Source organism: Oncorhynchus nerka, unplaced genomic scaffold (assembly GCF_034236695.1).
Source record: "Oncorhynchus nerka isolate Pitt River unplaced genomic scaffold, Oner_Uvic_2.0 unplaced_scaffold_1134, whole genome shotgun sequence".
Taxonomy (NCBI): domain Eukaryota; kingdom Metazoa; phylum Chordata; class Actinopteri; order Salmoniformes; family Salmonidae; genus Oncorhynchus; species Oncorhynchus nerka.
Genome location: NW_027040193.1, coordinates 1 through 27,500, shown reverse-complemented (window position 1 = coordinate 27,500; position 27,500 = coordinate 1). Strand labels below are relative to the sequence as shown.

The following is a 27,500-nucleotide window of genomic DNA, read 5'->3' as shown; positions in this document are numbered from 1 at the left end:
GGTGGTAGTCAATACACCAAGCTATATCTGACAGTATACCAGCTGGTGGTAGTCAATACACCAAGCTATATCTGACAGTATACCAGCTGGTGGTTCTCAATACACCAAGCTATATCTGACAGTATACCAGCTGGTGGTTCACAATACACCAAGCTATATCTGACAGTATACCAGCTGGTGGTCCACAATACACCAAGCTATATCTGACAGTATACCAGCTGGTGGTAGTCAATACACCAAGCTATATCTGACAGTATACCAGCTGGTGGTAGTCAATACACCAAGCTATATCTGACAGTATACCAGCTGGTGGTAGTCAATACACCAAGCTATATCTGACAGTATACCAGCTGGTGGTCCACAATACACCAAGCTATATCTGACAGTATACCAGCTGGTAGTAGTCAATACACCAAGCTATATCTGACAGTATACCAGCTGGTGGTCCACAATACACCAAGCTATGTCTGACAGTATACCAGCTGGTGGTACTCAATACACCAAGCTATATCTGACAGTATACCAGCTGGTGGTAGTCAATACACCAAGCTATATCTGACAGTATACCAGCTGGTGGTAGTCAATACACCAAGCTATATCTGACAGTATACCAGCTGGTGGTAGTCAATACACCAAGCTATATCTGACAGTATACCAGCTGGTGGTAGTCAATACACCAAGCTATATCTGACAGTATACCAGCTGGTGGTAGTCAATACACCAAGCTATATCTGACAGTATACCAGCTGGTGGTCCACAATACACCAAGCTATATCTGACAGTAAACCAGCTGGTGGTCCACAATACACCAAGCTATATCTGATAGTAGACCAGCTGGTGGTTCACAATACACCAATATATCTGACACACACACACACATACACACACGCCACACGCACACACACACACACACACACACCACACACACCACACACACACACACTCCTCTCCTGTGTTCAGTAATGCTGGAGTTTTGTGTTGTCAGGGGGAGAATGCGACCATGATGCTGTTACTGAAGAGGAACACTGAGGTAAGAAAGATATCTGACCAGACTACCACATAAACATACACCCCAGACCCAGAATATAAATATACACCCCAGACCCAGAATATAAACATACACCCCAGACCCAGAACATAAATATACACCCCAGACCCAGAATATAAATATACACTCCAGACCCAGAATATAAATATACACCCCAGACCCAGAACATAAATATACACCCCAGACCCAGAATATAAATATACACCCCAGACCCAGAACATAAACATACACCCCAGACCCAGAACATAAATATACACCCTAGACCCAGAACATATATATACACCCCAGACCCAGAATATAAATATACACCCCAGACCCAGAACATATATATACACCCCAGACCCAGAACATAAATATACACCCTAGACCCAGAACATATATATACACCCCAGACCCAGAACATAAACATACACCCCAGACCCAGAACATAAATATACACCCTAGACCCAGAACATATATATACACCCCAGACCCAGAATATAAATATACACCCCAGACCCAGAACATATATACACCCCAGACCCAGAAAATAAATATACACCCTAGACCCCAGAACATAAATATACACCCCAGACCCAGAACATAAATATACACCCCAGACCCAGAATATAAATATACACCCCAGACCCAGAACGTAAATATACACCCCAGACCCCAGAACATAAATATAAACCCCAGACCCAGAACATATATATACACCCCAGACCCAGAATATAATATACACCCCAGACCCAGAACATAAATATACACCCCAGACTCCAGAACATAAATATACACCCTAGACCCAGAACATAAATATACACCCCAGACTCCAGAACATAAATATACACCCCAGACCCAGAACATAAACATACACCCCAGACCCAGAACATAAATATACACCCTAGACCCAGAACATATATATACACCCAGACCCAGAATATAAATATACACCCCAGACCCAGAACATATATATACACCCCAGACCCAGAAAATAAATATACACCTTAGACCCCAGAACATAAATATACACCCCAGACCCAGAACATATATATACACCCCAGACCCAGAACATAAATATACACCCCAGACCCAGAATATAAATATACACCCCAGACCCAGAACGTAAATATACACCCCAGACCCAGAAAATATATATACACCCCAGACCATAAATATACACCCTAGACCCCAGAAAATAAATATACACCCCAGACGATAAATATACACCCAGACCATAAATATACACCTAGACCCCCAGAACATAAATATACACCCCAGACTCCAGAACATAAATATACACCCCAGACCCAGAATATAAATATACACCCCAGACCCCAGAACATATATATTCACCCCAGACCCAGAATATAAATATACACCCCAGAAACAGAACATAAATATACACCCCAGACTCCAGAACATAAATATACACCCTAGACCCAGAACATAAATATACACCCCAGACCCAGAACATAAACATACACCCCAGACCCAGAACATCAATATACACCCTAGACCCAGAACATATATATACACCCCAGACCCAGAATATAAATATACACCCCAGACCCAGAACATAAACATACACCCCAGACCCAGAACATAAATATACACCCTAGACCCAGAACATATATATACACCCCAGACCCAGAATATAAATATACACCCCAGACCCAGAACATATATATACACCCCAGACCCAGAACATAAATATACACCCTAGACCCAGAACATATATATACACCCCAGACCCAGAACATAAACATACACCCCAGACCCAGAACATAAATATACACCCTAGACCCAGAACATATATATACACCCCAGACCCAGAATATAAATATACACCCCAGACCCAGAACATATATATACACCCCAGACCCAGAAAATAAATATACACCCTAGACCCCAGAACATAAATATACACCCCAGACCCAGAACATAAATATACACCCCAGACCCAGAATATAAATATACACCCCAGACCCAGAACGTAAATATACACCCCAGACCCAGAACATAAATATAAACCCCAGACCCAGAACATATATATACACCCCAGACCCAGAATATAAATATACACCCCAGACCCAGAACATAAATATACACCCCAGACTCCAGAACATAAATATACACCCTAGACCCAGAACATAAATATACACCCCAGACTCCAGAACATAAATATACACCCCAGACCCAGAACATAAACATACACCCCAGACCCAGAACATAAATATACACCCTAGACCCAGAACATATATATACACCCCAGACCCAGAATATAAATATACACCCCAGACCCAGAACATATATATACACCCCAGACCCAGAAAATAAATATACACCTTAGACCCCAGAACATAAATATACACCCCAGACCCAGAACATATATATACACCCCAGACCCAGAACATAAATATACACCCCAGACCCAGAATATAAATATACACCCCAGACCCAGAACGTAAATATACACCCCAGACCCAGAAAATATATATACACCCCAGACCATAAATATACACCCTAGACCCCAGAAAATAAATATACACCCCAGACGATAAATATACACCCAGACCATAAATATACACCCTAGACCCCAGAACATAAATATACACCCCAGACTCCAGAACATAAATATACACCCCAGACCCAGAATATAAATATACACCCCAGACCCCAGAACATATATATTCACCCCAGACCCAGAATATAAATATACACCCCAGAAACAGAACATAAATATACACCCCAGACTCCAGAACATAAATATACACCCTAGACCCAGAACATAAATATACACCCCAGACCCAGAACATAAACATACACCCCAGACCCAGAACATCAATATACACCCTAGACCCAGAACATATATATACACCCCAGACCCAGAATATAAATATACACCCCAGACCCAGAACATATATATACACCCCAGACCCAGAAAATAAATATACACCTTAGACCCCAGAACATAAATATACACCCCAGACCCAGAACATATATATACACCCCAGACCCAGAACATAAATATACACCCCAGACCCAGAATATAAATATACACCCCAGACCCAGAACGTAAATATACACCCCAGACCCAGAAAATATATATACACCCCAGACCATAAATATACACCCTAGACCCCAGAAAATAAATATACACCCCAGACGATAAATATACACCCAGACCATAAATATACACCCTAGACCCCAGAACATAAATATACACCCCAGACTCCAGAACATAAATATACACCCCAGACCCAGAATATAAATATACACCCCAGACCCCAGAACATAAATATACACCCTAGACCCCAGAACATAAATATACACCCCAGACTCCAGAACATAAATATACACCCTAGACCCCAGAAAATAAATATACACCCCAGACTCCAGAACATAAATATACACCCCAGACCCAGAACATAAATATACACCCCAGACCCAGAATATAAATATACACCCCAGACCCAGAACATAAATATACACCCCAGACTCCAGAACATAAATATACACCCTAGACCCCAGAAAATAAATATACACCCCAGACCCAGAATATAAATATACACCCAGACCCAGAATATAAATATACACCCCAGACCCAGAACATATATATACACCCCAGAACATAAATATACACCCTAGACCCCAGAAAATAAATATACACCCCAGACCCAGAATATAAATATACACCCCAGACCCAGAACATATATATACACCCCAGACCCAGAATATAAATATACACCCTAGACTCCAGAAGATAAATATACACCCCAGACCCAGGTTATAAATATACACCCCAGACCCCAGAACATATATATACACCCCAGACCCAGGTTATAAATATACACCCCAGACCCAGAATATAAATATACACCCCAGACCCAGAACATAAATATACACCCCAGACCCAGAACATAAATATACACCCCACACCCAGATTATAAATATACACCCCAGACCCAGATTATAAATATACACCCCAGACCAAGAATATAAATATACACCCCAGACCCAGAACATAAATATACACCCCAGACCCAGATTATAAATATACACCCAGACCCAGATTATAAATATACACCCCAGACCCAGAACATAAATATACACCCCAGACCCAGAACATAAATATACACCCCAGACTCCAGAACATAAATATACACCCTAGACCCCAGAAAATAAATAAACACCCCAGACTCCAGAACATAAATATACACCCCAGACCCAGAACATAAATATACACCCCAGACCCAAAATATAAAAATACACCCCAGACCCAGAACATAAATATACACCCCAGACTCCAGAACATAAATATACACCCTAGACCCCAGAAAATAAATATACACCCCAGACTCCAGAACATAAATATACACCCCAGACCCAGAACATAAATATACACCCCAGACCCAAAATATAAATATACACCCCAGACCCAGAACATAAATATACACCCCAGACCCAAAATATAAATATACACCCCAGACCCAGAACATAAATATACACCCCAGACTCCAGAACATAAATATACACCCTAGACCCCAGAAAATAAATATACACCTCAGACCCAGAATATAAATATACACCCAGACCCAGAATATAAATATACACCCCAGACCCAGAACATATATATACACCCCAGACCATAAATATACACCCTAGACCCCAGAAAATAAATATATACCCCAGACTCCAGACCATAAATATACACCCAGACCATAAATATACACCCTAGACCCCAGAAAATAAATATACACCCCAGACCCAGAATATAAATATACACCCCAGACCCAGAACATATATATACACCCCAGACCCAGAATATAAATATACACCCTAGACTCCAGAACATAAATATACACCCCAGACCCCAGAACATAAATATACACCCCACACCCAGATTATAAATATACACCCCAGACCCCAGAACATATATATACACCCCAGACCCAGATTATAAATATACACCCCAGCAGACCCAGATTATAAATATACACCCCAGACCCAGAACATAAATATACACCCCAGACCCAGAACATAAATATACACCCCAGACCCAGAACATAAATATACACCCCAGACCCAGAACATAAATATACACCCCAGACCCAGATTATAAATATACACCCCAGACCCAGAATATAAATATACACCCCAGACCCAGAACATAAATATACACCCCAGACCCAGAACATAAATATACACCCCAGCCCCAATTAATAAATATACAACCCAGACCCAGAATATAAATATACACCCCAGACCCAGAACATAAATATACACCCCAGACCCAGATTATAAATATACACCCCAGACCCAGATTATAAATATACACCCCAGACCCAGAATATAAATATACACCCCAGACCCAGAACATAAATATACACCCCAGACCCAGAACATAAATATACACCCCAGACCCAGAACATAAATATACACCCCAGACCCAGAACATAAATATACACCCCAGACCCAGGTTATAAATATACACCCCAGACCCAGAATATAAATATACACCCCAGACCCAGAACATAAATATACACCCCAGACCCAGATTATAAATATACACCCCAGACCCAGATTATAAATATACACCCCAGACCCAGAATATAAATATACACCCCAGACCCAGAACATAAATATACACCCCAGAACCAGAACATAAATATACACCCCAGACCCAGAACATAAATATACACCCCAGACCCAGATTATAAATATACACCCCAGACCCAGAATATAAATATACACCCCAGACCCAGATTATAAATATACACCCCAGACCCAGAATATAAATATACACCCCAGACCCAGAACATAAATATACACCCCAGACCCAGATTATAAATATACACCCCAGACCCAGAACAAAAGCAGGTCCTCCAACCCTTCATAGTTTGACCTGCTGTCTGTTTTCTTCTTTCAGTTTCCCCAACCCTTTATAGTGTGATCCATCTCTGTTGTCTTCTAGCAGGTCCTCCAACCCTTCATATTGTGATCTATCTCTGTTGTCTTCTAGCAGGTCCTCCAACCCATCTCTGTTGTCTTCTAGCAGGTCCTCCAACCCATCATAGTGTGATCCATCTCTGTTGTCTTCTAGCAGGTCCTCCAACCCATCATAGTGTGATCCATCTCTGTTGTCTTCTAGCAGGTCCTCCAACCCTTCATAGTGTGATCCATCTCTGTTGTCCTCTAGCAGGTCCTCCAACCCATCTCTGTTGTCTTCTAGCAGGTCCTCCAACCCATCATAGTGTGATCCATCTCTGTTGTCTTCTAGCAGGTCCTCCAACCCATCTCTGTTGTCTTCTAGCAGGTCCTCCAACCCATCATAGTGTGATCCATCTCTGTTGTCTTCTAGCAGGTCCTCCAACCCATCTCTGTTGTCTTCTAGCAGGTCCTCCAACCCTTCATAGTGTGATCCATCTCTGTTGTCTTCTAGCAGGTCCTCCAACCCTTCATAGTGTGATCCATCTCTGTTGTCTTCTAGCAGGTCCTCCAACCCATCTCTGTTGTCTTCTAGCAGGTCCTCCAACCCATCATAGTGTGATCCATCTCTGTTGTCCTCTAGCAGGTCCTCCAACCCTTTATAGTGTGATCCATCTCTGTTGTCTTCTAGCAGGTCCTCCAACCCATCTCTGTTGTCCTCTAGCAGGTCCTCCAACCCATCTCTGTTGTCCTCTAGCAGGTCCTCCAACCCATCTCTGTTGTCTTCTAGCAGGTCCTCCAACCCTTTATAGTGTGATCTATCTCTGTTGTCTTCTAGCAGGTCCTCCAACCCATCTCTGTTGTCTTCTAGCAGGTCCTCCAACCCATCTCTGTTGTCTTCTAGCAGGTCCTCCAACCCTTTATAGTGTGATCTATCTCTGTTGTCTTCTAGCAGGTCCTCCAACCCTTTATAGGGTGATCTATCTCTGTTGTCTTCTAGCAGGTCCTCCAACCCATCTCTGTTGTCTTCTAGCAGGTCCTCCAACCCATCTCTGTTGTCTTCTAGCAGGTCCTCCAACCCTTTATAGTGTGATCCATCTCTGTTGTCTTCTAGCAGGTCCTCCAACCCATCTCTGTTGTCCTCTAGCAGGTCCTCCAACCCATCTCTGTTGTCATCTAGCAGGTCCTCCAACCCATCTCTGTTGTCTTCTAGCAGGTCCTCCAACCCTTTATAGTGTGATCCATCTCTGTTGTCTTCTAGCAGGTCCTCCAACCCATCTCTGTTGTCCTCTAGCAGGTCCTCCAACCCATCTCTGTTGTCTTCTAGCAGGTCCTCCAACCCATCTCTGTTGTCTTCTAGCAGGTCCTCCAACCCTTTATAGTGTGATCTATCTCTGTTGTCTTCTAGCAGGTCCTCCAACCCTTTATAGTGTGATCCATCTCTGTTGTCTTCTAGCAGGTCCTCCAACCCATCTCTGTTGTCTTCTAGCAGGTCCTCCAACCCTTTATAGTGTGATCTATCTCTGTTGTCTTCTAGCAGGTCCTCCAACCCATCTCTGTTGTCATCTAGCAGGTCCTCCAACCCATCTCTGTTGTCTTCTAGCAGGTCCTCCAACCCATCTCTGTTGTCTTCTAGCAGGTCCTCCAATCCTTTATAGTGTGATCTATCTCTGTTGTCTTCTAGCAGGTCCTCCAACCCTTTATAGTGTGATCTATCTCTGTTGTCTTCTAGCAGGTCCTCCAACCCTTCATAGTGTGATCCATCTCTGTTGTCTTCTAGCAGGTCCTCCAACCCATCTCTGTTGTCTTCTAGCAGGTCCTCCAACCCATCATAGTGTGATCCATCTCTGTTGTCTTCTAGCAGGTCCTCCAACCCATCTCTGTTGTCCTCTAGCAGGTCCTCCAACCCATCTCTGTTGTCTTCTAGCAGGTCCTCCAACCCATCATAGTGTGATCCATCTCTGTTGTCTTCTAGCAGGTCCTCCAACCCTTTATAGTGTGATCTATCTCTGTTGTCTTCTAGCAGGTCCTCCAACCCATCTCTGTTGTCTTCTAGCAGGTCCTCCAACCCTTCATAGTGTGATCCATCTCTGTTGTCTTCTAGCAGGTCCTCCAACCCATCATAGTGTGATCCATCTCTGTTGTCTTCTAGCAGGTCCTCCAACCCTTCATAGTGTGATCCATCTCTGTTGTCTTCTAGCAGGTCCTCCAACCCATCTCTGTTGTCTTCTAGCAGGTCCTCCAACCCTTTATAGTGTGATCTATCTCTGTTGTCTTCTAGCAGGTCCTCCAACCCTTCATAGTGTGATCCATCTCTGTTGTCTTCTAGCAGGTCCTCCAACCCATCTCTGTTGTCTTCTAGCAGGTCCTCCAACCCATCTCTGTTGTCTTCTAGCAGGTCCTCCAACCCTTTATAGTGTGATCTATCTCTGTTGTCTTCTAGCAGGTCCTCCAACCCATCTCTGTTGTCTTCTAGCAGGTCCTCCAACCCATCTCTGTTGTCTTCTAGCAGGTCCTCCAACCCTTTATAGTGTGATCCATCTCTGTTGTCTTCTAGCAGGTCCTCCAACCCTTCATAGTGTGATCCATCTCTGTTGTCTTCTAGCAGGTCCTCCAACCCATCTCTGTTGTCATCTAGCAGGTCCTCCAACCCATCTCTGTTGTCTTCTAGCAGGTTCTCCAATCCTTTATAGTGTGATCTATCTCTGTTGTCTTCTAGCAGGTCCTCCAACCCATCTCTGTTGTCTTCTAGCAGGTCCTCCACAGTGTGAGCCACATCCATGACCTGCTCAGCACCCTGCAGGTCAGTGTCCTCACCTGTCCTCTCTCCTGATGACTTGGGACCAGCTGTATTGTACTTAACCAGAAGAAGCTGAATGACTCCTCCACTTCACTCTGTTTTTGTGCAGTGTATCGGTCACTGTGTCCCCACAGACAGTGGTATATCTGTCTCTGTGTCCCCACAGACAGTGGTATATGTGTCTCTGTGTCCCTACAGACAGTGGTATATCTGTCTCTGTGTCCCCACAGACAGTGGTATATCTGTCTCTGTGTCCCTACAGACAGTGGTATATGTGTCTCTGTGTCCCCACAGACAGTGGTATATCTGTCTCTGTGTCCCCACAGACAGTGGTATATGTGTCTCTGTGTCCCCACAGACAGTGGTATATGTGTCTCTGTGTCCCCACAGACAGTGGTATATGTGTCTCTGTGTCCCCACAGACAGTGGTATATCTGTCTCTGTGTCCCTGCAGACAGTGGTATATGTGTCTCTGTGTCCCCACAGACAGTGGTATATGTGTCTCTGTGTCCCCACAGACAGTGGTATATCTGTCTCTGTGTCCCCACAGACAGTGGTATATGTGTCTCTGTGTCCCCACAGACAGTGGTATATCTGTCTCTGTGTCCCCACAGACAGTGGTATATGTGTCTCTGTGTCCCCACAGACAGTGGTATATGTGTCACTGTGTCCCCACAGACAGTGGTATATGTATCTCTGTGTCCCCACAGACAGTGGTATATGTGTCTCTGTGTCCCCACAGACAGTGGTATATGTGTCTCTGTGTCCCCACAGACAGTGGTATATCTGTCTCTGTGTCCCCACAGACAGTGGTATATGTGTCTCTGTGTCCCTACAGACAGTGGTATATCTGTCTCTGTGTCCCCACAGACAGTGGTATATCTGTCTCTGTGTCCCTACAGACAGTGGTATATGTGTCTCTGTGTCCCCACAGACAGTGGTATATCTGTCTCTGTGTCCCCACAGACAGTGGTATATGTGTCTCTGTGTCCCCACAGACAGTGGTATATGTGTCTCTGTGTCCCTACAGACAGTGGTATATCTGTCTCTGTGTCCCCACAGACAGTGGTATATCTGTCTCTGTGTCCCCACAGACAGTGGTATATGTACCTCTGTGTCCCCACAGACAGTGGTATATGTGTCTCTGTGTCCCCACAGACAGTGGTATATCTGTCTCTGTGTCCCCACAGACAGTGGTATATGTGTCTCTGTGTCCCCACAGACAGTGGTATATGTGTCTCTGTGTCCCCACAGACAGTGGTATATGTGTCTCTGTGTCCCCACAGACAGTGGTATATGTGTCTCTGTGTCCCCACAGACAGTGGGTATATGTGTCTCTGTCCCCACAGACAGTGGTATATGTGTCTCTGTGTCCCCACAGACAGTGGTATATGTGTCTCTGTGTCCCCACAGACAGTGGTATATGTGTCTCTGTGTCCCCACAGACAGTGGTATATGTGTCTCTGTGTCCCCACAGACAGTGGTATATGTGTCTCTGTGTCCCCACAGACAGTGGTATATCTGTCTCTGTGTCCCTGCAGACAGTGGTATATGTGTCTCTGTGTCCCCACAGACAGTGGTATATGTGTCTCTGTGTCCCCACAGACAGTGGTATATCTGTCTCTGTGTCCCCACAGACAGTGGTATATGTGTCTCTGTGTCCCCACAGACAGTGGTATATCTGTCTCTGTGTCCCCACAGACAGTGGTATATGTGTCTCTGTGTCCCTGCAGACAGTGGTATATGTGTCTCTGTGTCCCCACAGACAGTGGTATATGTGTCTCTGTGTCCCCACAGACAGTGGTATATCTGTCTCTGTGTCCCCACAGACAGTGGTATATATGTGTCTCTGTGTCCCCACAGACAGTGGTATATGTGTCTCTGTGTCCCCACAGACAGTGGTATATGTGTCTCTGTGTCCCCACAGACAGTGGTATATGTGTCTCTGTGTCCCCACAGACAGTGGTATATGTGTCTCTGTGTCCCCACAGACAGTGGTATATCTGTCTCTGTGTCCCCACAGACAGTGGTATATGTGTCTCTGTGTCCCCACAGACAGTGGTATATGTGTCTCTGTGTCCCCACAGACAGTGGTATATGTGTCTCTGTGTCCCCACAGACAGTGGTATATGTGTCTCTGTGTCCCCACAGACAGTGGTATATGTGTCTGTGTCCCCACAGACAGTGGTATATGTGTCTCTCTGTCCCCACAGACAGTGGTATCTGTGTCTCTGTGTCCCCACAGACAGTGGTATATGTGTCTCTGTGTCCCCACATACAGTGGTATATGTGTCTCTGTGTCCCTACAGACAGTGGTATATGTGTCTCTGTGTCCCTACAGACAGTGGTATATGTGTCTCTGTGTCCCCACAGACAGTGGTATATGTGTCTCTGTGTCCCCACAGACAGTGGTATATGTGTCTCTTTGTCCCTGCAGGCAGTGGTAGTCCAGCAGGACAGCTTCATTGAGGATCAGCGCCAGGCTCTCACCAACCGCCCCGAACGCCTCACCTCCTTCTTCTCCTCCCGTCCGTCCTCCCGCCACAACTCCCTGATCGAGCAGGAGAAACAGCGCAGCCTGGAGAAACAGAGGCAGGAGACGGCCGCGCTGCAGCGCCAGCAGGCCACACACGACCAGGAGAAGAGGAGGAGGGAGAGGGAGTGGAGGTGCGGAGCAGCAGCTGACAGACAGGGAGGTGCAGCTCCTGGTACAGGAAGAGGAGACGGGGAGGAGGAGCAGGGAGCTAGTTACGGAGAGGGCGGCGCTACAAAGGAAGAAGAAGGACTATCTGATAGATCTAGAGAGACTGAGAGACGCTCAGGGGAAACTAGATCGAGACAGAGAAAACATACACAGAGAAATGGAGAGGGTAGAACACATGAGAATGGCTAAGGTAAGATGCTATAATATCTACAATAATTATTCTAAACTATCTATCTATATTAAAATATATATACTATAATATCGTATCATATTCAGAGTATTGTATCTAACTATACTATTCATACTATAATATCGTATCATATTCAGAGTATTGTATCTAACTATACTATTCATACTATAATATCGTATCATATTCAGAGTATTGTATCTAACTATACTATTCATACTATAATATCTATATCATATTCAGAGTATTGTATCTAACTATACTATTCATACTATAATATCGTATCATATTCAGAGTATTGTATCTAACTATACTATTCATACTATAATATCGTATCATATTCAGAGTATTGTATCTAACTATACTATTCATACTATAATATCGTATCATATTCAGAGTATTGTATCTAACTATACTATTCATACTATAATCGTATCATATTCAGAGTATTGTATCTAACTATACTATTCATACTATAATATCGTATCATATTCAGAGTATTGTATCTAACTATACTATTCATACTATAATATCGTATCATATTCAGAGTATTGTATCTAACTATACTATTCATACTATAATATCGTATCATATTCAGAGTATTGTATCTAACTATACTATTCATACTATAACATCGTATCATATTCAGAGTATTGTATCTAACTATACTATTCATACTATAATATCGTATCATATTCAGAGTATTGTATCTAACTATACTATTCATACTATAATATCGTATCATATTCAGAGTATTGTATCTAACTATACTATTCATACTATAATATCGTTATCATTTCAGAGTATTGTATCTAACTATACTATTCATACTATAATATCGTATCATATTCAGAGTATTGTATCTAACTATACTATTCATACTATAATAATATCGTATCATATTCAGAGTATTGTATCTAACTATACTATTCATACTATAATATCGTATCATATTCAGAGTATTGTATCTAACTATACTATTCATACTATAATATCGTATCATATTCAGAGTATTGTATCTAACTATACTATTCATACTATAATATCGTATCATATTCAGAGTATTGTATCTAACTATACTATTCATACTATAATATCGTATCATATTCAGAGTATTGTATCTAACTATACTATTCATACTATAATATCGTATCATATTCAGAGTATTGTATCTAACTATACTATTCATACTATAATATCGTATCATATTCAGAGTATTGTATCTAACTATACTATTCATACTATAATATCGTATCATATTCAGAGTATTGTATCTAACTATACTATTCATACTATAATATCGTATCATATTCAGAGTATTGTATCTAACTATACTATTCATACTATAATATCGTATCATATTCAGAGTATTGTATCTAACTATACTATTCATACTATAATATCGTATCATATTCAGAGTATTGTATCTAACTATACTATTCATACTATAATATCGTATCATATTCAGAGTATTGTATCTAACTATACTATTCATACTATAATATCGTATCATATTCAGAGTATTGTATCTAACTATACTATTCATACTATAATATCGTATCATATTCAGAGTATTGTATCTAACTATACTATTCATACTATAATATCTATATTATATCTATACTCTAATATCTGTCATATTTATAATATATTATCTATACTATAATATCTATATTATATCTATACTATGTCTATAATATACTCTCTATATTATATCTATACTCTAATATCTGTCATATTTATAATATATTATCTATACTATAATATCTATATTATATCTATACTATATCTATAATATACTCTCTATATTATATCTATACTCTAATATCTGTCATATTTATAATATATTATCAACACTATAATATCTATATTATATCTATACTATATCTATAATATACTCTCTATATTATATCTATACTCTAATATCTGTCATACTTATAATATATTATCTGTACTATAATATCTATATTATATCTATACTCTAATATCTATCATATTTATAATATATTATCTATACTATAATATCTATATTATATCTATACTCTAATATCTATCATATTTATAATATATTATCTATACTATAATATCTATATTATATCTATACTATAATATCTATATTATATCTATACTATAATATCTATCATATTTATAATATATTATCTATACTATAATATCTATATTATATCTATACTCTAATATCTATATTATATCTATACTATAATATCTATCATATTTATAATATATTATCTATACTATAATATCTATATTATATCTATACTCTAATATCTATATTATATCTATACTATAATATCTGTCATACTTATAATATATTATCTATACTATAATATCTGTCATATTTATAATATATTATCTATACTATAATATCCATATAATATCTATACTCTAATATCTATCATATTTATAATATATTATCTATACTATAATATCCATATAATATCTATACTATAATATCTATCATATTTATAATATATTATCTATACTATAATATCTATATTATATCTATACTCTAATATCTATCATACTTATAATATATTATCTATACTATAATATCTGTCATATTTATAATATATTATCTATACTATAATATCTATATTATATCTATACTCTAATATCTATCATACTTATAATATATTATCTATACTATAATATCTATATTATATCTATACTATATCTATAATATACTCTCTATATTATATCTATACTCTAATATCTATATTATATCTATACTATATCTATAATATACTCTCTATATTATATCTATACTATAATATCTATATTATATCTATACTATATCTATAATATACTCTCTATATTATATCTATACTATAATATCTGTCATATTTATAATATATTATCTATACTATAATATCTATATTATATCTATACTATATCTATAATATACTCTCTATATTATATCTATACTCTAATATCTATATTATATCTATACTATATCTATAATATACTCTCTATATTATATCTATACTATAATATCTATATTATATCTATACTATATCTATAATATACTCTCTATATTATATCTATACTATAATATCTGTCATATTTATAATATATTATCTATACTATAATATCTATATTATATCTATACTATAATATCTATCATATTTATAATATATTATCTATACTATAATATCTATATTATATCTATACTATATCTATAATATACTCTCTATATTATATCTATACTCTAATATCTGTCATATTTATAATATAATATCTATACTATAATATCTATCATATTTATATTATATTATCTATACTATAATATCTATATTATATCTATACTATAATATCTATCATACTTATAATATATTATCTATACTATAATATCTATATTATATCTATACTATAATATCTATCATACTTATAATATATTATCTATACTATAATATCTATATTATATCTATACTATAATATCTATATTATATCTATACTATAATATCTATCATATTTATAATATATTATCTATACTATAATATCTATATTATATCTATACTATAATATCTATCATACTTATAATATATTATCTATACTATAATATCTATATTATATCTATACTATAATATCTATCATACTTATAATATATTATCTATACTATAATATCTATCATACTTATAATATATTATCTATACTATACTCTCTATATTATATCTATACTATAATATCTATCATATTTATAATATATTATCTATACTAACTATATTATATCTAAACTATACTATCTGTACAATAATATCTGTCATATTTATAATATATTATCTATACTATAATAACTATATTATATCTAAACTATACTATCTGTACAATAATATCTATAATATATTATCTATATTAAATCTGTATTATCTATGCTATAATATCTATATTATATCTATACTATAATATCTATCATACTTATAATATATTATCTGTACTATAATATCCATATTATATCTATACTATATCTATAATATACTCTCTATATTATATCTATACTATAATATCTATCATACTTATAATATATTATCTGTACTATAATAACTATATTATATCTATACTATAAAATCTATCATACTTATAATATATTATCTATACTATAATATCTAACGAGACATGGTGTGATGAAGGAAACATACAGGAACTCAAATCCTTCTGTTCACCTGATTTAGAATTCCTCACAATCAAATGTAGACCGCATTATCTACCAAGAGAATTCTCCTCGATTATAATCACAGCCGTATATATCCCCCCCCAAGCAGACACATCGATGGCTCTGAACGAACTTTATTTAACTCTTTGCAAACTGAAAACATTTATCCGGGAGGCTGCATTCATTGTAGCTGGGGATTTTAACAAAGCTAATCTGAAAACAAGACTCCTAAATTTTACCAGCATATCGATTGCGCAACCAGGGGTGGTAAAACCTTGGATCATTGTTACTCTAACTTCCGCGATGCATATAAGGCCCTGCCCCGCCCCCCTTTCGGAAAAGCTGACCACGACTCCATTTTGCTGATCCCTGCCTACAGGCAGAAACTAAAACAAGAGGCTCCCACGCTGAGGTCTGTCCAACGCTGGTCAGACCAAGCTGACTCCACACTCCAAGACTGCTTCCATCACGTGGACTGGGACATGTTTCAGACAAGGGCCAGATGGAAATATTGACGAATACGCTGATTCGGTGCGAGTTCATTAGAACGTGCGTCGAAGATGTCGTTCCCATAGCAACGATAAAAACATTCCCAAACCAGAAACTGTGATTGATGGCAGCATTCGCGTGAAACTGAAAGCGAACCACTGCTTTTAATCAGGGCAAGGTGTCTGGTAATATGTCCGAATATAAACAATGCAGCTATTCCTCCGCAAGGCTATTAAACAAGCTAAGCGTCAGTACAGAGACAAAGTGGAATCTCAATTCCAATGGCTCAGACACAAGAGGCATGTGGCAGGGTCTACAGTCAATCACGGACTACAAGAAGAAACCCAGCCCAGTCACGGACCAGATGTCTTTGCTCCCAGGCAGACTAAATCACTTTTTGCCCGCTTTGAGGACAATACAGTGCCACTGACACGGCCTGCAACGAAAACATGCGGTCTCTCCTTCCTGCAGCCGAGGTGAGTAAGACATTTAAACGTGTTAACCTCGCAAAGGCTGCAGGCCCAGACGGCATCCCCAGCCGCGCCCCTCAGAGCATGCAGACCAGCTGGCCGGTGTGTTTACGGACATATTCAATCAATCCTGAGTACCAGTCTGCTGTTCCCACATGCTTCAAGAGGGCCACCATTGTTCCTGTTCCCAAGAAAGCTAAGGTAACTGAGCTAAACGACTACCGCCCCCGTAGCACTCACTTCCGTCATCATGAAGTGCTTTGAGAGACTAGTCAAGGACCATATCACCTCCACCCTACCTGACACCTAGACCCACTCCCAATTTGCTTACCGCCCAAATAGGTCCACAGACGATGCAATCTCAACCACACTGCACACTGCCCTAACCCACCTGGACAAGAGGAATACCTATGTGAGAATGCTGTTCATCGACTACAGCTCGGCATTCAATACCATAGTACCCTCCAAGCTCGCCATCAAGCTCGAGACCCTGGGTCTCGACCCCGCCCTGTGCAACTGGGTACTGACTTCCTGACGGGCCGCCCACAGGTGGTGAGGGTAGGCAACAAATATCTCCTCCCCGCTGATCCTCAACACGGGGCCCCACAAGGGTGCGTTCTGAGCCTCTCCTGTACTCCCTGTTCACCCACGCTGCGTGGCCATGCACGCTCCAACTCAATCATCAAGTTTGCGGACGACACAACAGTGGTAGGCTTGATTACCAACAACGACGAGACGGCCTACAGGGAGGGAGGTGAGGGCCTCGGAGTGTGGTGTCAGGAAAATAACTCACACTCAACGTCAACAAAACTAAGGAGATGATTGTGGACTTCAGGAAACAGCAGAGGGAACACCCCTATCCACATCGATGGATCAGTAGTGGAGAGGGTAGCAGGATTTTAAGTTCCTCGGCATACACATCACAGACAAACTGAATTGGTCCACTCACACTGACAGCGTCGAAGAAGGCGCAGCAGCGCCTCTTCAACCTCAGGAGGCTGAAGAAATTCGGCTTGTCACCAAAAGCACTCACGAACTTCTACAGATGCACAATCGATATCCTGGCGGGCTGTATCACCGCCTGGTGCGGCAACTGCTCCGCCCTCAACCGTATAGCTCTCCAGAGGGTAGTGAGGTCTGCACAACGCATCACCGGGGCAAAACTACCTGCCTCCAGGACACCTTTCACCACCCGATGTTACAGGAAGGCCATAAAGATCATCATGGACATCAACCACCAACCACTGCCTGTTCACCCCGCTATCATCCAGAAGGCGAGGTCAGTACAGGCATCAAAGCTGGGACTGAGAGACTGAAAAACAGCTTCTATCTCAAGGCTATCAGACTGTTAAACAGCCACCATTGAGTGGCTGCTGCCAACACACTGTCATTGACACTGACCCAACTCAGCCACTTTAACAATGGGAATTGATGGGAAATGATGTAAATATATCACTAGCCACTTAAACAATGCTACCTTTATATAATGTTAATACCCTACATTATTCATCTCATATGCATACGTATATACTGTACTCTACATCATCGACTGCATCCTTATGGCCAATACATGTATCACTAGCCACTTTAACTATGCCACTTTGTTTACTTTGTCTACATACTCATCTCATATGTATATACTGTACTCGATACCATCTACTGTATGCTGCCTGTACCATCACTCATTCATATATCCTTATGTACATATTCTTATCCCCTTACACTGTGTATAAGACAGTAGTTTTAGAATTATTAGATTACTTGTTGGTTATCACTGCATTGTCGGAACTAGAAGCACAAGCATTTACCGCTACACTCGCATTAACATCTGCTAACCATGTGTATATGACAAATAAAATTTGATTTGATTTGATTTGATATCTATACTACCTATACTATAATATCTATATTATATCTATAATATACTCTCTATTATATATCTATACTATAATATCTATCATACTTATAATATATTTTCTTGTACTATAATAACTATATTATATCTATACTATAATATTATCATACTATAATATATTATCTGTACTATAATATCTATATTATATCTATACTATATCTATAATATACCTCTATATTATATCTATACTATAATATCTGGTCATACTTATAATATATTATCTGTACTATAATAATTCATATTATATCTATACTATAATATCTATCATACTTATAATATATTATCTGTAATTATAATATCTATATTATATCTATACTATAATATCTATCATATTTATAATATATTATCTATACTATAATATCTATATTATATCATATACTATAATATCTATCATACTTATAATATATTATCTGTACTATAATATCTATATTATATCTGTACTATAATATCTATCATACTTATAATATATTATCTATACTATAATATCTATATTATATCTGTACTATAATATCTATCATACTTATAATATATTATCTGTACTATAATATCTATATTATATCTATACTATAATATCTATCATATTTATAATATATTATCTATACTATAATATCTATATTATATCTATACTATAATATCTATCATATTTATAATATATTATCTATACTATAATATCTATATTATATCTGTACTATAATATCTATATTATATCTATACTATAATATCTATCATATTTATAATATATTATCTATACTATAATATCTATATTATATCTGTACTATAATATCTATATTATATCTATACTATAATATCTATCATATTTATAATATATTATCTATACTATAATATCTATATTATATCTGTACTATAATATCTATATTATATCTATACTATAATATCTATCATATTTATAATATATTATCTATACTATAATATCTATATTATATCTGTACTATAATATCTATATTATATCTATACTATAATATCTATCATATTTATAATATATTATCTATACTATAATATCTATATTATATCTGTACTATAATATCTATATTATATCTATACTATAATATCTATCATATTTATAATATATTATCTATACTATAATATCTATATTATATCTATACTATAATATCTATCATATTTATAATATATTATCTATACTATAATATCTATATTATATCTATACTATATCTATAATATACTCTCTATATTATATCTATACTATAATATCTATCATACTTATAATATATTATCTATACTATAATATCTATATTATATCTATACTATAATATCTATATTATATCTATACTATATCTATAATATACTCTCCATATTATATCTATACTATAATATCTATATTATATCTCTACTATATCTATAATATACTCTCTATATTATATCTATACTATAATATCTATCATACTTATAATATATTATCTACACTATACTATTTATATTATATATTTGCTATAGTCTCTGTACTATAATATCTATCATACCTATAATATATCATCTATACAATTATATCTATCAACTTTATTCTACACTATCTCCTATAATATCTATACTATACTATCTACATTATATCTATGCTATAATATCTATACTATAATATCTATCAAAGTTATAATACATTATCTGTACTATACTATCTATATTATATATATCATATAATATCTACACTACAATATCTATCATATTTATAATGTATTATCTATACTATATTATATCTATACTATAACATCTATACTATCAATATCTATCATATTTATAATGTATTATCTATACTATATTATATCTATACTATAACATCTATAGTATCAATATCTATCATATTTATAATGTATTATCTATACTATATATACTATTGTCAAGACGTATCGGTTAATGTGGCTGCTCATCGAATGATGAACGGTTTATAATTGCGTGATTAAATGAATCAGGAAATTATTAACTCATTAACCTGGGGCACCATGGGAAAATGTTTTTTTATTGAGTTTCTCTTTACCAAATTAACTCAAAAGTATATCAGAGTATCGATTTTTACAACAGTCGCTAATTAATCAATTTCCTCTACAGTCTCATTCTGAACGTCGCATAATCAGTGAATCTGCACAAACCCGAGTCTCACCAATGAGTTCGGACCCGAAGTCTCCTGTGAGTTCGAACCCGAGTCTCACCAATGAGTTCGGACCCGAGTCTCACCAATGAGTTCGGACCCGAGTCTCACCAATGAGTTCGGACCCGAGTCTCACCAATGAGTTCGGACCGGGTCTCACCAATGAGTTCAAACCCGAGTCCCACCAATGAGTTCGGACCCGGGTCTCACCAATGAGTTCGGACCCGGGTCTCACCAATGAGTTCGGACCCGGGTCTCACCAATGAGTTCGGACCCGGGTCTCACCAATGAGTTCGGACCCGGGTCTCACCAATGAGTTCGAACCCGGGTCTCACCAATGAGTTCGGACCCGGGTCTCACCAATGAGTTCGAACCCGGGTCTCACCAATGAGTTCGGACCCGGGTCTCACCAATGAGTTCGGACCCGGGTCTCACCAATTATTTCGGACCCGGGTCTCACCAATGAGTTCGGACCCAGGTCTCACCAATGAGTTCGGACCCGAGTCCCACCAATGAGTTCGGACCCGAGTCCCACCAATGAGTTCGGACCCGGGTCTCACCAATGAGTTCGGACCCGGGTCTCACCAATGAGTTCGGACCCGAGTCTCACCAATGAGTTCGGACCCGGGTCTCACCAATGAGTTCGGACCCGGGTCTCACCAATGAGTTCGGACCCGGGTCTCACCAATGAGTTCGCACCCGGGTCTCTCCAATGAGTTCGGACCCGGGTCTCACCAATGAGTTCGTACCCGAGTCTCACCAATGAGTTCGGACCCGGGTCTCACCAATGAGTTCGGACCCGAGTCCCACCAATGAGTTCGGACCCGAGTCTCACCAATGAGTTTGGACCCGGGTCTCACCAATGAGTCCGTACCACACCAATTTAGTTGATTTTTAAAATTACTAACAAGCTAAAATGATAAGAAAAGATACATACACAAAAACACATTCGAGGCTATTGATTAAAACTTAGTACAATCGACCAACACACTATGACGCGTGTCGCCCAAAATGGGGATTTAAAAGAGAGAGAAAAGGTGAAAGTAGACGAGAGAAATATACATTTGCATTAGTCAGCTATGCTTATTTTAACCCTAACCTTGCCCCGAACTGCCGCTCTTATGGGTCAGAGGATAAATACGTCATTACGTGTTGAAGGTCACCGATGGGAGTCTCCGGTGGGCCGTTTCAAGCTTCTCGGATGGCGCACTTCTCTGCTGCAACTCTCTGGTTGTCCTCACGATGTCAGTGTCCTTTGTAATAGTGGTCTGTTTCCTCGCCCTTGTTCTGAAAGGGGTCTTCCGAGGACAGCCAGCCATGTAGCTCAGGGCTCACAGCGTAGGAATGAAAGCAGTGTAGATACAGGATTCGATGGAGAGTGGAGGCCGGTTCTAAAGTCTTAGATGCAGCTACTCATCCGTAGCATGGATAGAAGAGGGTTCCTTTGTCTTCAACCTCGTGTTGCATTTTGGGTTCGTTGACTACTCATCCGTAGCATGGATAGAAGAGGGTTCCTTTGTCTTCAACCTCGTGTTGCGTTTTGGGTTGGTTGACTACTCATCCAGTAGCATGGATAGAAGAGGGTTCCTTTGTCTTCAACTCGTGCTGCGTTTTGGGTTCGTTGACTACTCAGACATTGGCTGCAGCTCGGGTCACTTAGTCTGTTCATTCATATGTTCATTCTTAACTCACAGGTCTTATACCCTCGGGTCAGAAGTGGGCGTAACCGCCTTTTAGGGCAATTCTCTGGGCCAAGATACGAGGCAAGGTCTGGATTTTACTCAGATCCAATTTAGACAATTAACTTCACATTTCATCTTTACAAAAACATTCTCTTTGATTTGGACATTTTCATTTACATTTACATTTAAGTCATTTAGCAGACGCTCTTATCCAGAGCGACTTACAAATTTTCCACCCAACGTACAATGTATAAACATACAAGAACAACTCTTCAAGTTACACTGTTTTGGTTATAAAGTTGTCCTTTATTAACTTTTAATAACAACAAAACAAAAATGACATATATTTTCAAATTCCAACTTTTGTCATTGCCACCATTGTGGCTGACCAAACCATTTTCACAAAGTCCATTTATTGCATGAAAATGTTCTCGGTAGTGAGAGGACAAAGGAATTGTGTCTGCTGCCTTAGATTTACAACGGGAGTGAGGTGTCATAAACCATCTTCACCCCTCTTCTCCTCTGGTGGGGGTGAGGTGTCATACACCATCTTCACACCCCTTCTCCTCTGGTGGAGGTGAGGTGTCATACACCATCTTCACACCCCTTCTCCTCTGGTGGAGGTGAGGTGTCATACACCACCTCTTCTCCTCTGGTGGGGGTGAGGTGTCATACACCATCTTCACACCCCTTCTCCTCTGGTGGAGGTGAGGTGTCATACACCATCTTCACACCCCTTCTCCTCTGGTGGAGGTGAGGTGTCATACACCATCTTCACACCCCTTCTCCTCTGGTGGGGGTGAGGTGTCATAAACCATCTTAATACCTCTTCTCCTCTGGTGGGGGTGAGGTGTCATACACCATCTTCACACCCCTTCTCCTCTGGTGGAGGTGAGGTGTCATACACCATCTTCACACCCCTTCTCCTCTGGTGGGGGTGAGGTGTCATACACCATATTCACACCCCTTCTCCTCTGGTGGGGGTGAGGTGTCATAAACCATCTTCACCCCTCTTCTCCTCTGGTGGGGTGAGGTGTCATAAACCACTCTCTTCTCCTCTGGTGGGGGTGAGGTGTCATAAACCACCTCTTCTCCTCTGGTGGGGGTGAGGTGTCATACACCACCTCTTCTCCTCTGGTGGGGGTGAGGTGTCATAAACCACCTTCACACCTCTTCTCCTCTGGTGGGGGTGAGGTGTCATAAACCATCTTAATACCTCTTCTCCTCTGGTGGGGGTGAGGTGTCATAAACCATCTTAATACCTCTTCTCCTCTGGTGGGGGTGAGGTGTCATAAACCACCTTCACACCTCTTCTCCTCTGGTGGGGGGTGAGGTGTCATAAACCATCTTCACACCTCTTCTCCTCTGGTGGGGGTGAGGTGTCATAAACCACCTCTTCTCCTCTGGTGGGGGTGAGGTGTCATAAACCACCTTCACACCTCTTCTCCTCTGGTGGGGGTGAGGTGTCATAAACCACCTCTTCTCCTCTGGTGGGGGTGAGGTGTCATACACCATCTTCACACCTCTTCTCCTCTGGTGGGGGTGAGGTGTCATAAACCCTCTTCACACCTCTTCTCCTCTGGTGGGGGTGAGGTGTCATAAACCATCTTAATACCTCTTCTCCTCTGGTGGGGGTGAGGTGTCATAAACCACCTTCACACCTCTTCTCCTCTGGTGGGGGTGAGGTGTCATAAACCATCTTAATACCTCTTCTCCTCTGGTGGGGGTGAGGTGTCATAAACCACCTTCACACCTCTTCTCCTCTGGTGGGGGTGAGGTGTCATAAACCACCTCTTCTCCTCTGGTGGGGGTGAGGTGTCATAAACCATCTTCACCCCTCTTCTCCTCTGGTGGGGGTGAGGTGTCATAAACCACCTTCACACCTCTTCTCCTCTGGTGGGGTGAGGTGTCATAAACCATCTTCACACCTCTTCTCCTCTGGTGGGGGTGAGGTGTCATAAACCACCTCTTCTCCTCTGGTGGGGGTGAGGTGTCATAAACCATCTTCACACCTCTTCTCCTCTGGTAGGGGTGAGGTGTCATAAACCACCTCTTCTCCTCTGGTGGGGGTGAGGTGTCATAAACCCTCTTCACACCTCTTCTCCTCTGGTGGGGGTGAGGTGTCATAAACCATCTTCACCCCTCTTCTCCTCTGGTGGGGGTGAGGTGTCATAAACCATCTTCACCCCTCTTCTCCTCTGGTGGGGGTGAGGTGTCATAAACCATCTTCACACCTCTTCTCCTCTGGTGGGGGTGAGGTGTCATACACCATCTTCACACCCCTTCTCCTCTGGTGGGGGTGAGGTGTCATAAACCATCTTCACACCCCTTCTCCTCTGGTGGGGGTGAGGTGTCATACACCATCTTCACCCCTCTTCTCCTCTGGTAGGGGTGAGGTGTCATAAACCACCTCTTCTCCTCTGGTGGGGGTGAGGTGTCATACACCATCTTCACCCCTCTTCTCCTCTGGTAGGGGTGAGGTGTCATAAACCACCTCTTCTCCTCTGGTGGGGGTGAGGTGTCATACACCATCTTCACCCCTCTTCTCCTCTGGTAGGGGTGAGGTGTCATAAACCACCTCTTCTCCTCTGGTGGGGGTGAGGTGTCATACACCATCTTCACCCCTCTTCTCCTCTGGTAGGGGTGAGGTGTCATAAACCACCTCTTCTCCTCTGGTGGGGGTGAGGTGTCATACACCATCTTCACACCCCTTCTCCTCTGGTGGGGGTGAGGTGTCATAAACCATCTTAATACCTCTTCTCCTCTGGTGGGGGTGAGAGATCTCTCTGTAGGATTGTGGACCCCGGTAACCTGAGCCGAGCAAGACAGTCATGACACTATCTATATTATATCTATACTATAATATTTATCATATTTATTATATATTATCTGTACACTATCATTTCTATCATATTTATAATATATCATTTACACTATACTATCTATGTTATATCTATACTACAATATCTATATTATCTATACTATCTACGTTATATCTATACTACAATATCTATATTATCTATACTATCTATGTTATATCTATACTACAATATCTATGTTATCTATACTATGTTATATCTATACTACAATATCTATATTATCTATACTATCTATGTTATATCTATACTACAATATCTATGTTATCTATACTATGTTATATCTATACTACAATATCTATATTATCTATACTATCTATGTTACATCTATACTACAATATCTATATTATCTATACTATCTACGTTATATCTATACTACAATATCAATATTTTCTATACTATCTATGTTATATCTATAATACAATATCTATATTATCTATACTATCTACGTTATATCTATACTACAATATCAATATTTTCTATACTATCTATGTTATATCTATAATACAATATCTATATTATCTATACTATCTACGTTATATCTATACTACAATATCAATATTTTCTATACTATCTATGTTATATCTATAATACAATATCTATATTATCTATACTATCTATGTTATATCTATACTACAATATCTATATTATCTACACTATCGTATATTTCATATTGACAATATATTGTCTATACTACACTAACTATATTACAATATATATACTATTATATCTATCAACTTTACTCTATACTATCTACTATAATATCTGTACCATAATATCTATCATATACTGTCTATATTATATATATATATACTATAATATATAATCTATACTATCTATATTATATCTGTACTATAATATCAATCATATTTATAATATACTATTTGTTCTATACTATAATATCCATGCTATAATATATATCATTTATAATATATTATCTATACTATACTAACTGTATTATATCTATACTACAATGTCTATATTATTTCTATGCTATAATATCTATCATATTTATAATATACTATCTATACTATACTATCTATATTATTTCTGTACTATAATATATATCATATTTATAATATATTATCTGTTCTATACTGTCTATATCTATACTACAATGTCTATATTATTT

At 38.9% G+C, this 27,500-nt stretch overlaps 1 protein-coding gene across 1 annotated transcript in view; it reads left to right on the top strand.

Annotated features, from left to right (window-relative positions):
• The window catches only part of LOC135570066 (A-kinase anchor protein 13-like), a 24,486-nt gene extending 1,273 nt beyond the window's left edge, over positions 1-23,213 (top strand). Inside the window, exons 3-6 of the mRNA XM_065016132.1 lie at positions 986-1,030; positions 9,711-9,761; positions 12,196-12,425; positions 23,105-23,213. Coding sequence (XP_064872204.1) covers positions 1,001-1,030; positions 9,711-9,761; positions 12,196-12,425; positions 23,105-23,213 — 420 coding nt within the window. The 5' untranslated portion in view covers positions 986-1,000. The remainder of the gene's footprint in view (positions 1-985; positions 1,031-9,710; positions 9,762-12,195; positions 12,426-23,104) is intronic.
• The last annotated feature ends 4,287 nt before the right edge of the window (positions 23,214-27,500 follow it).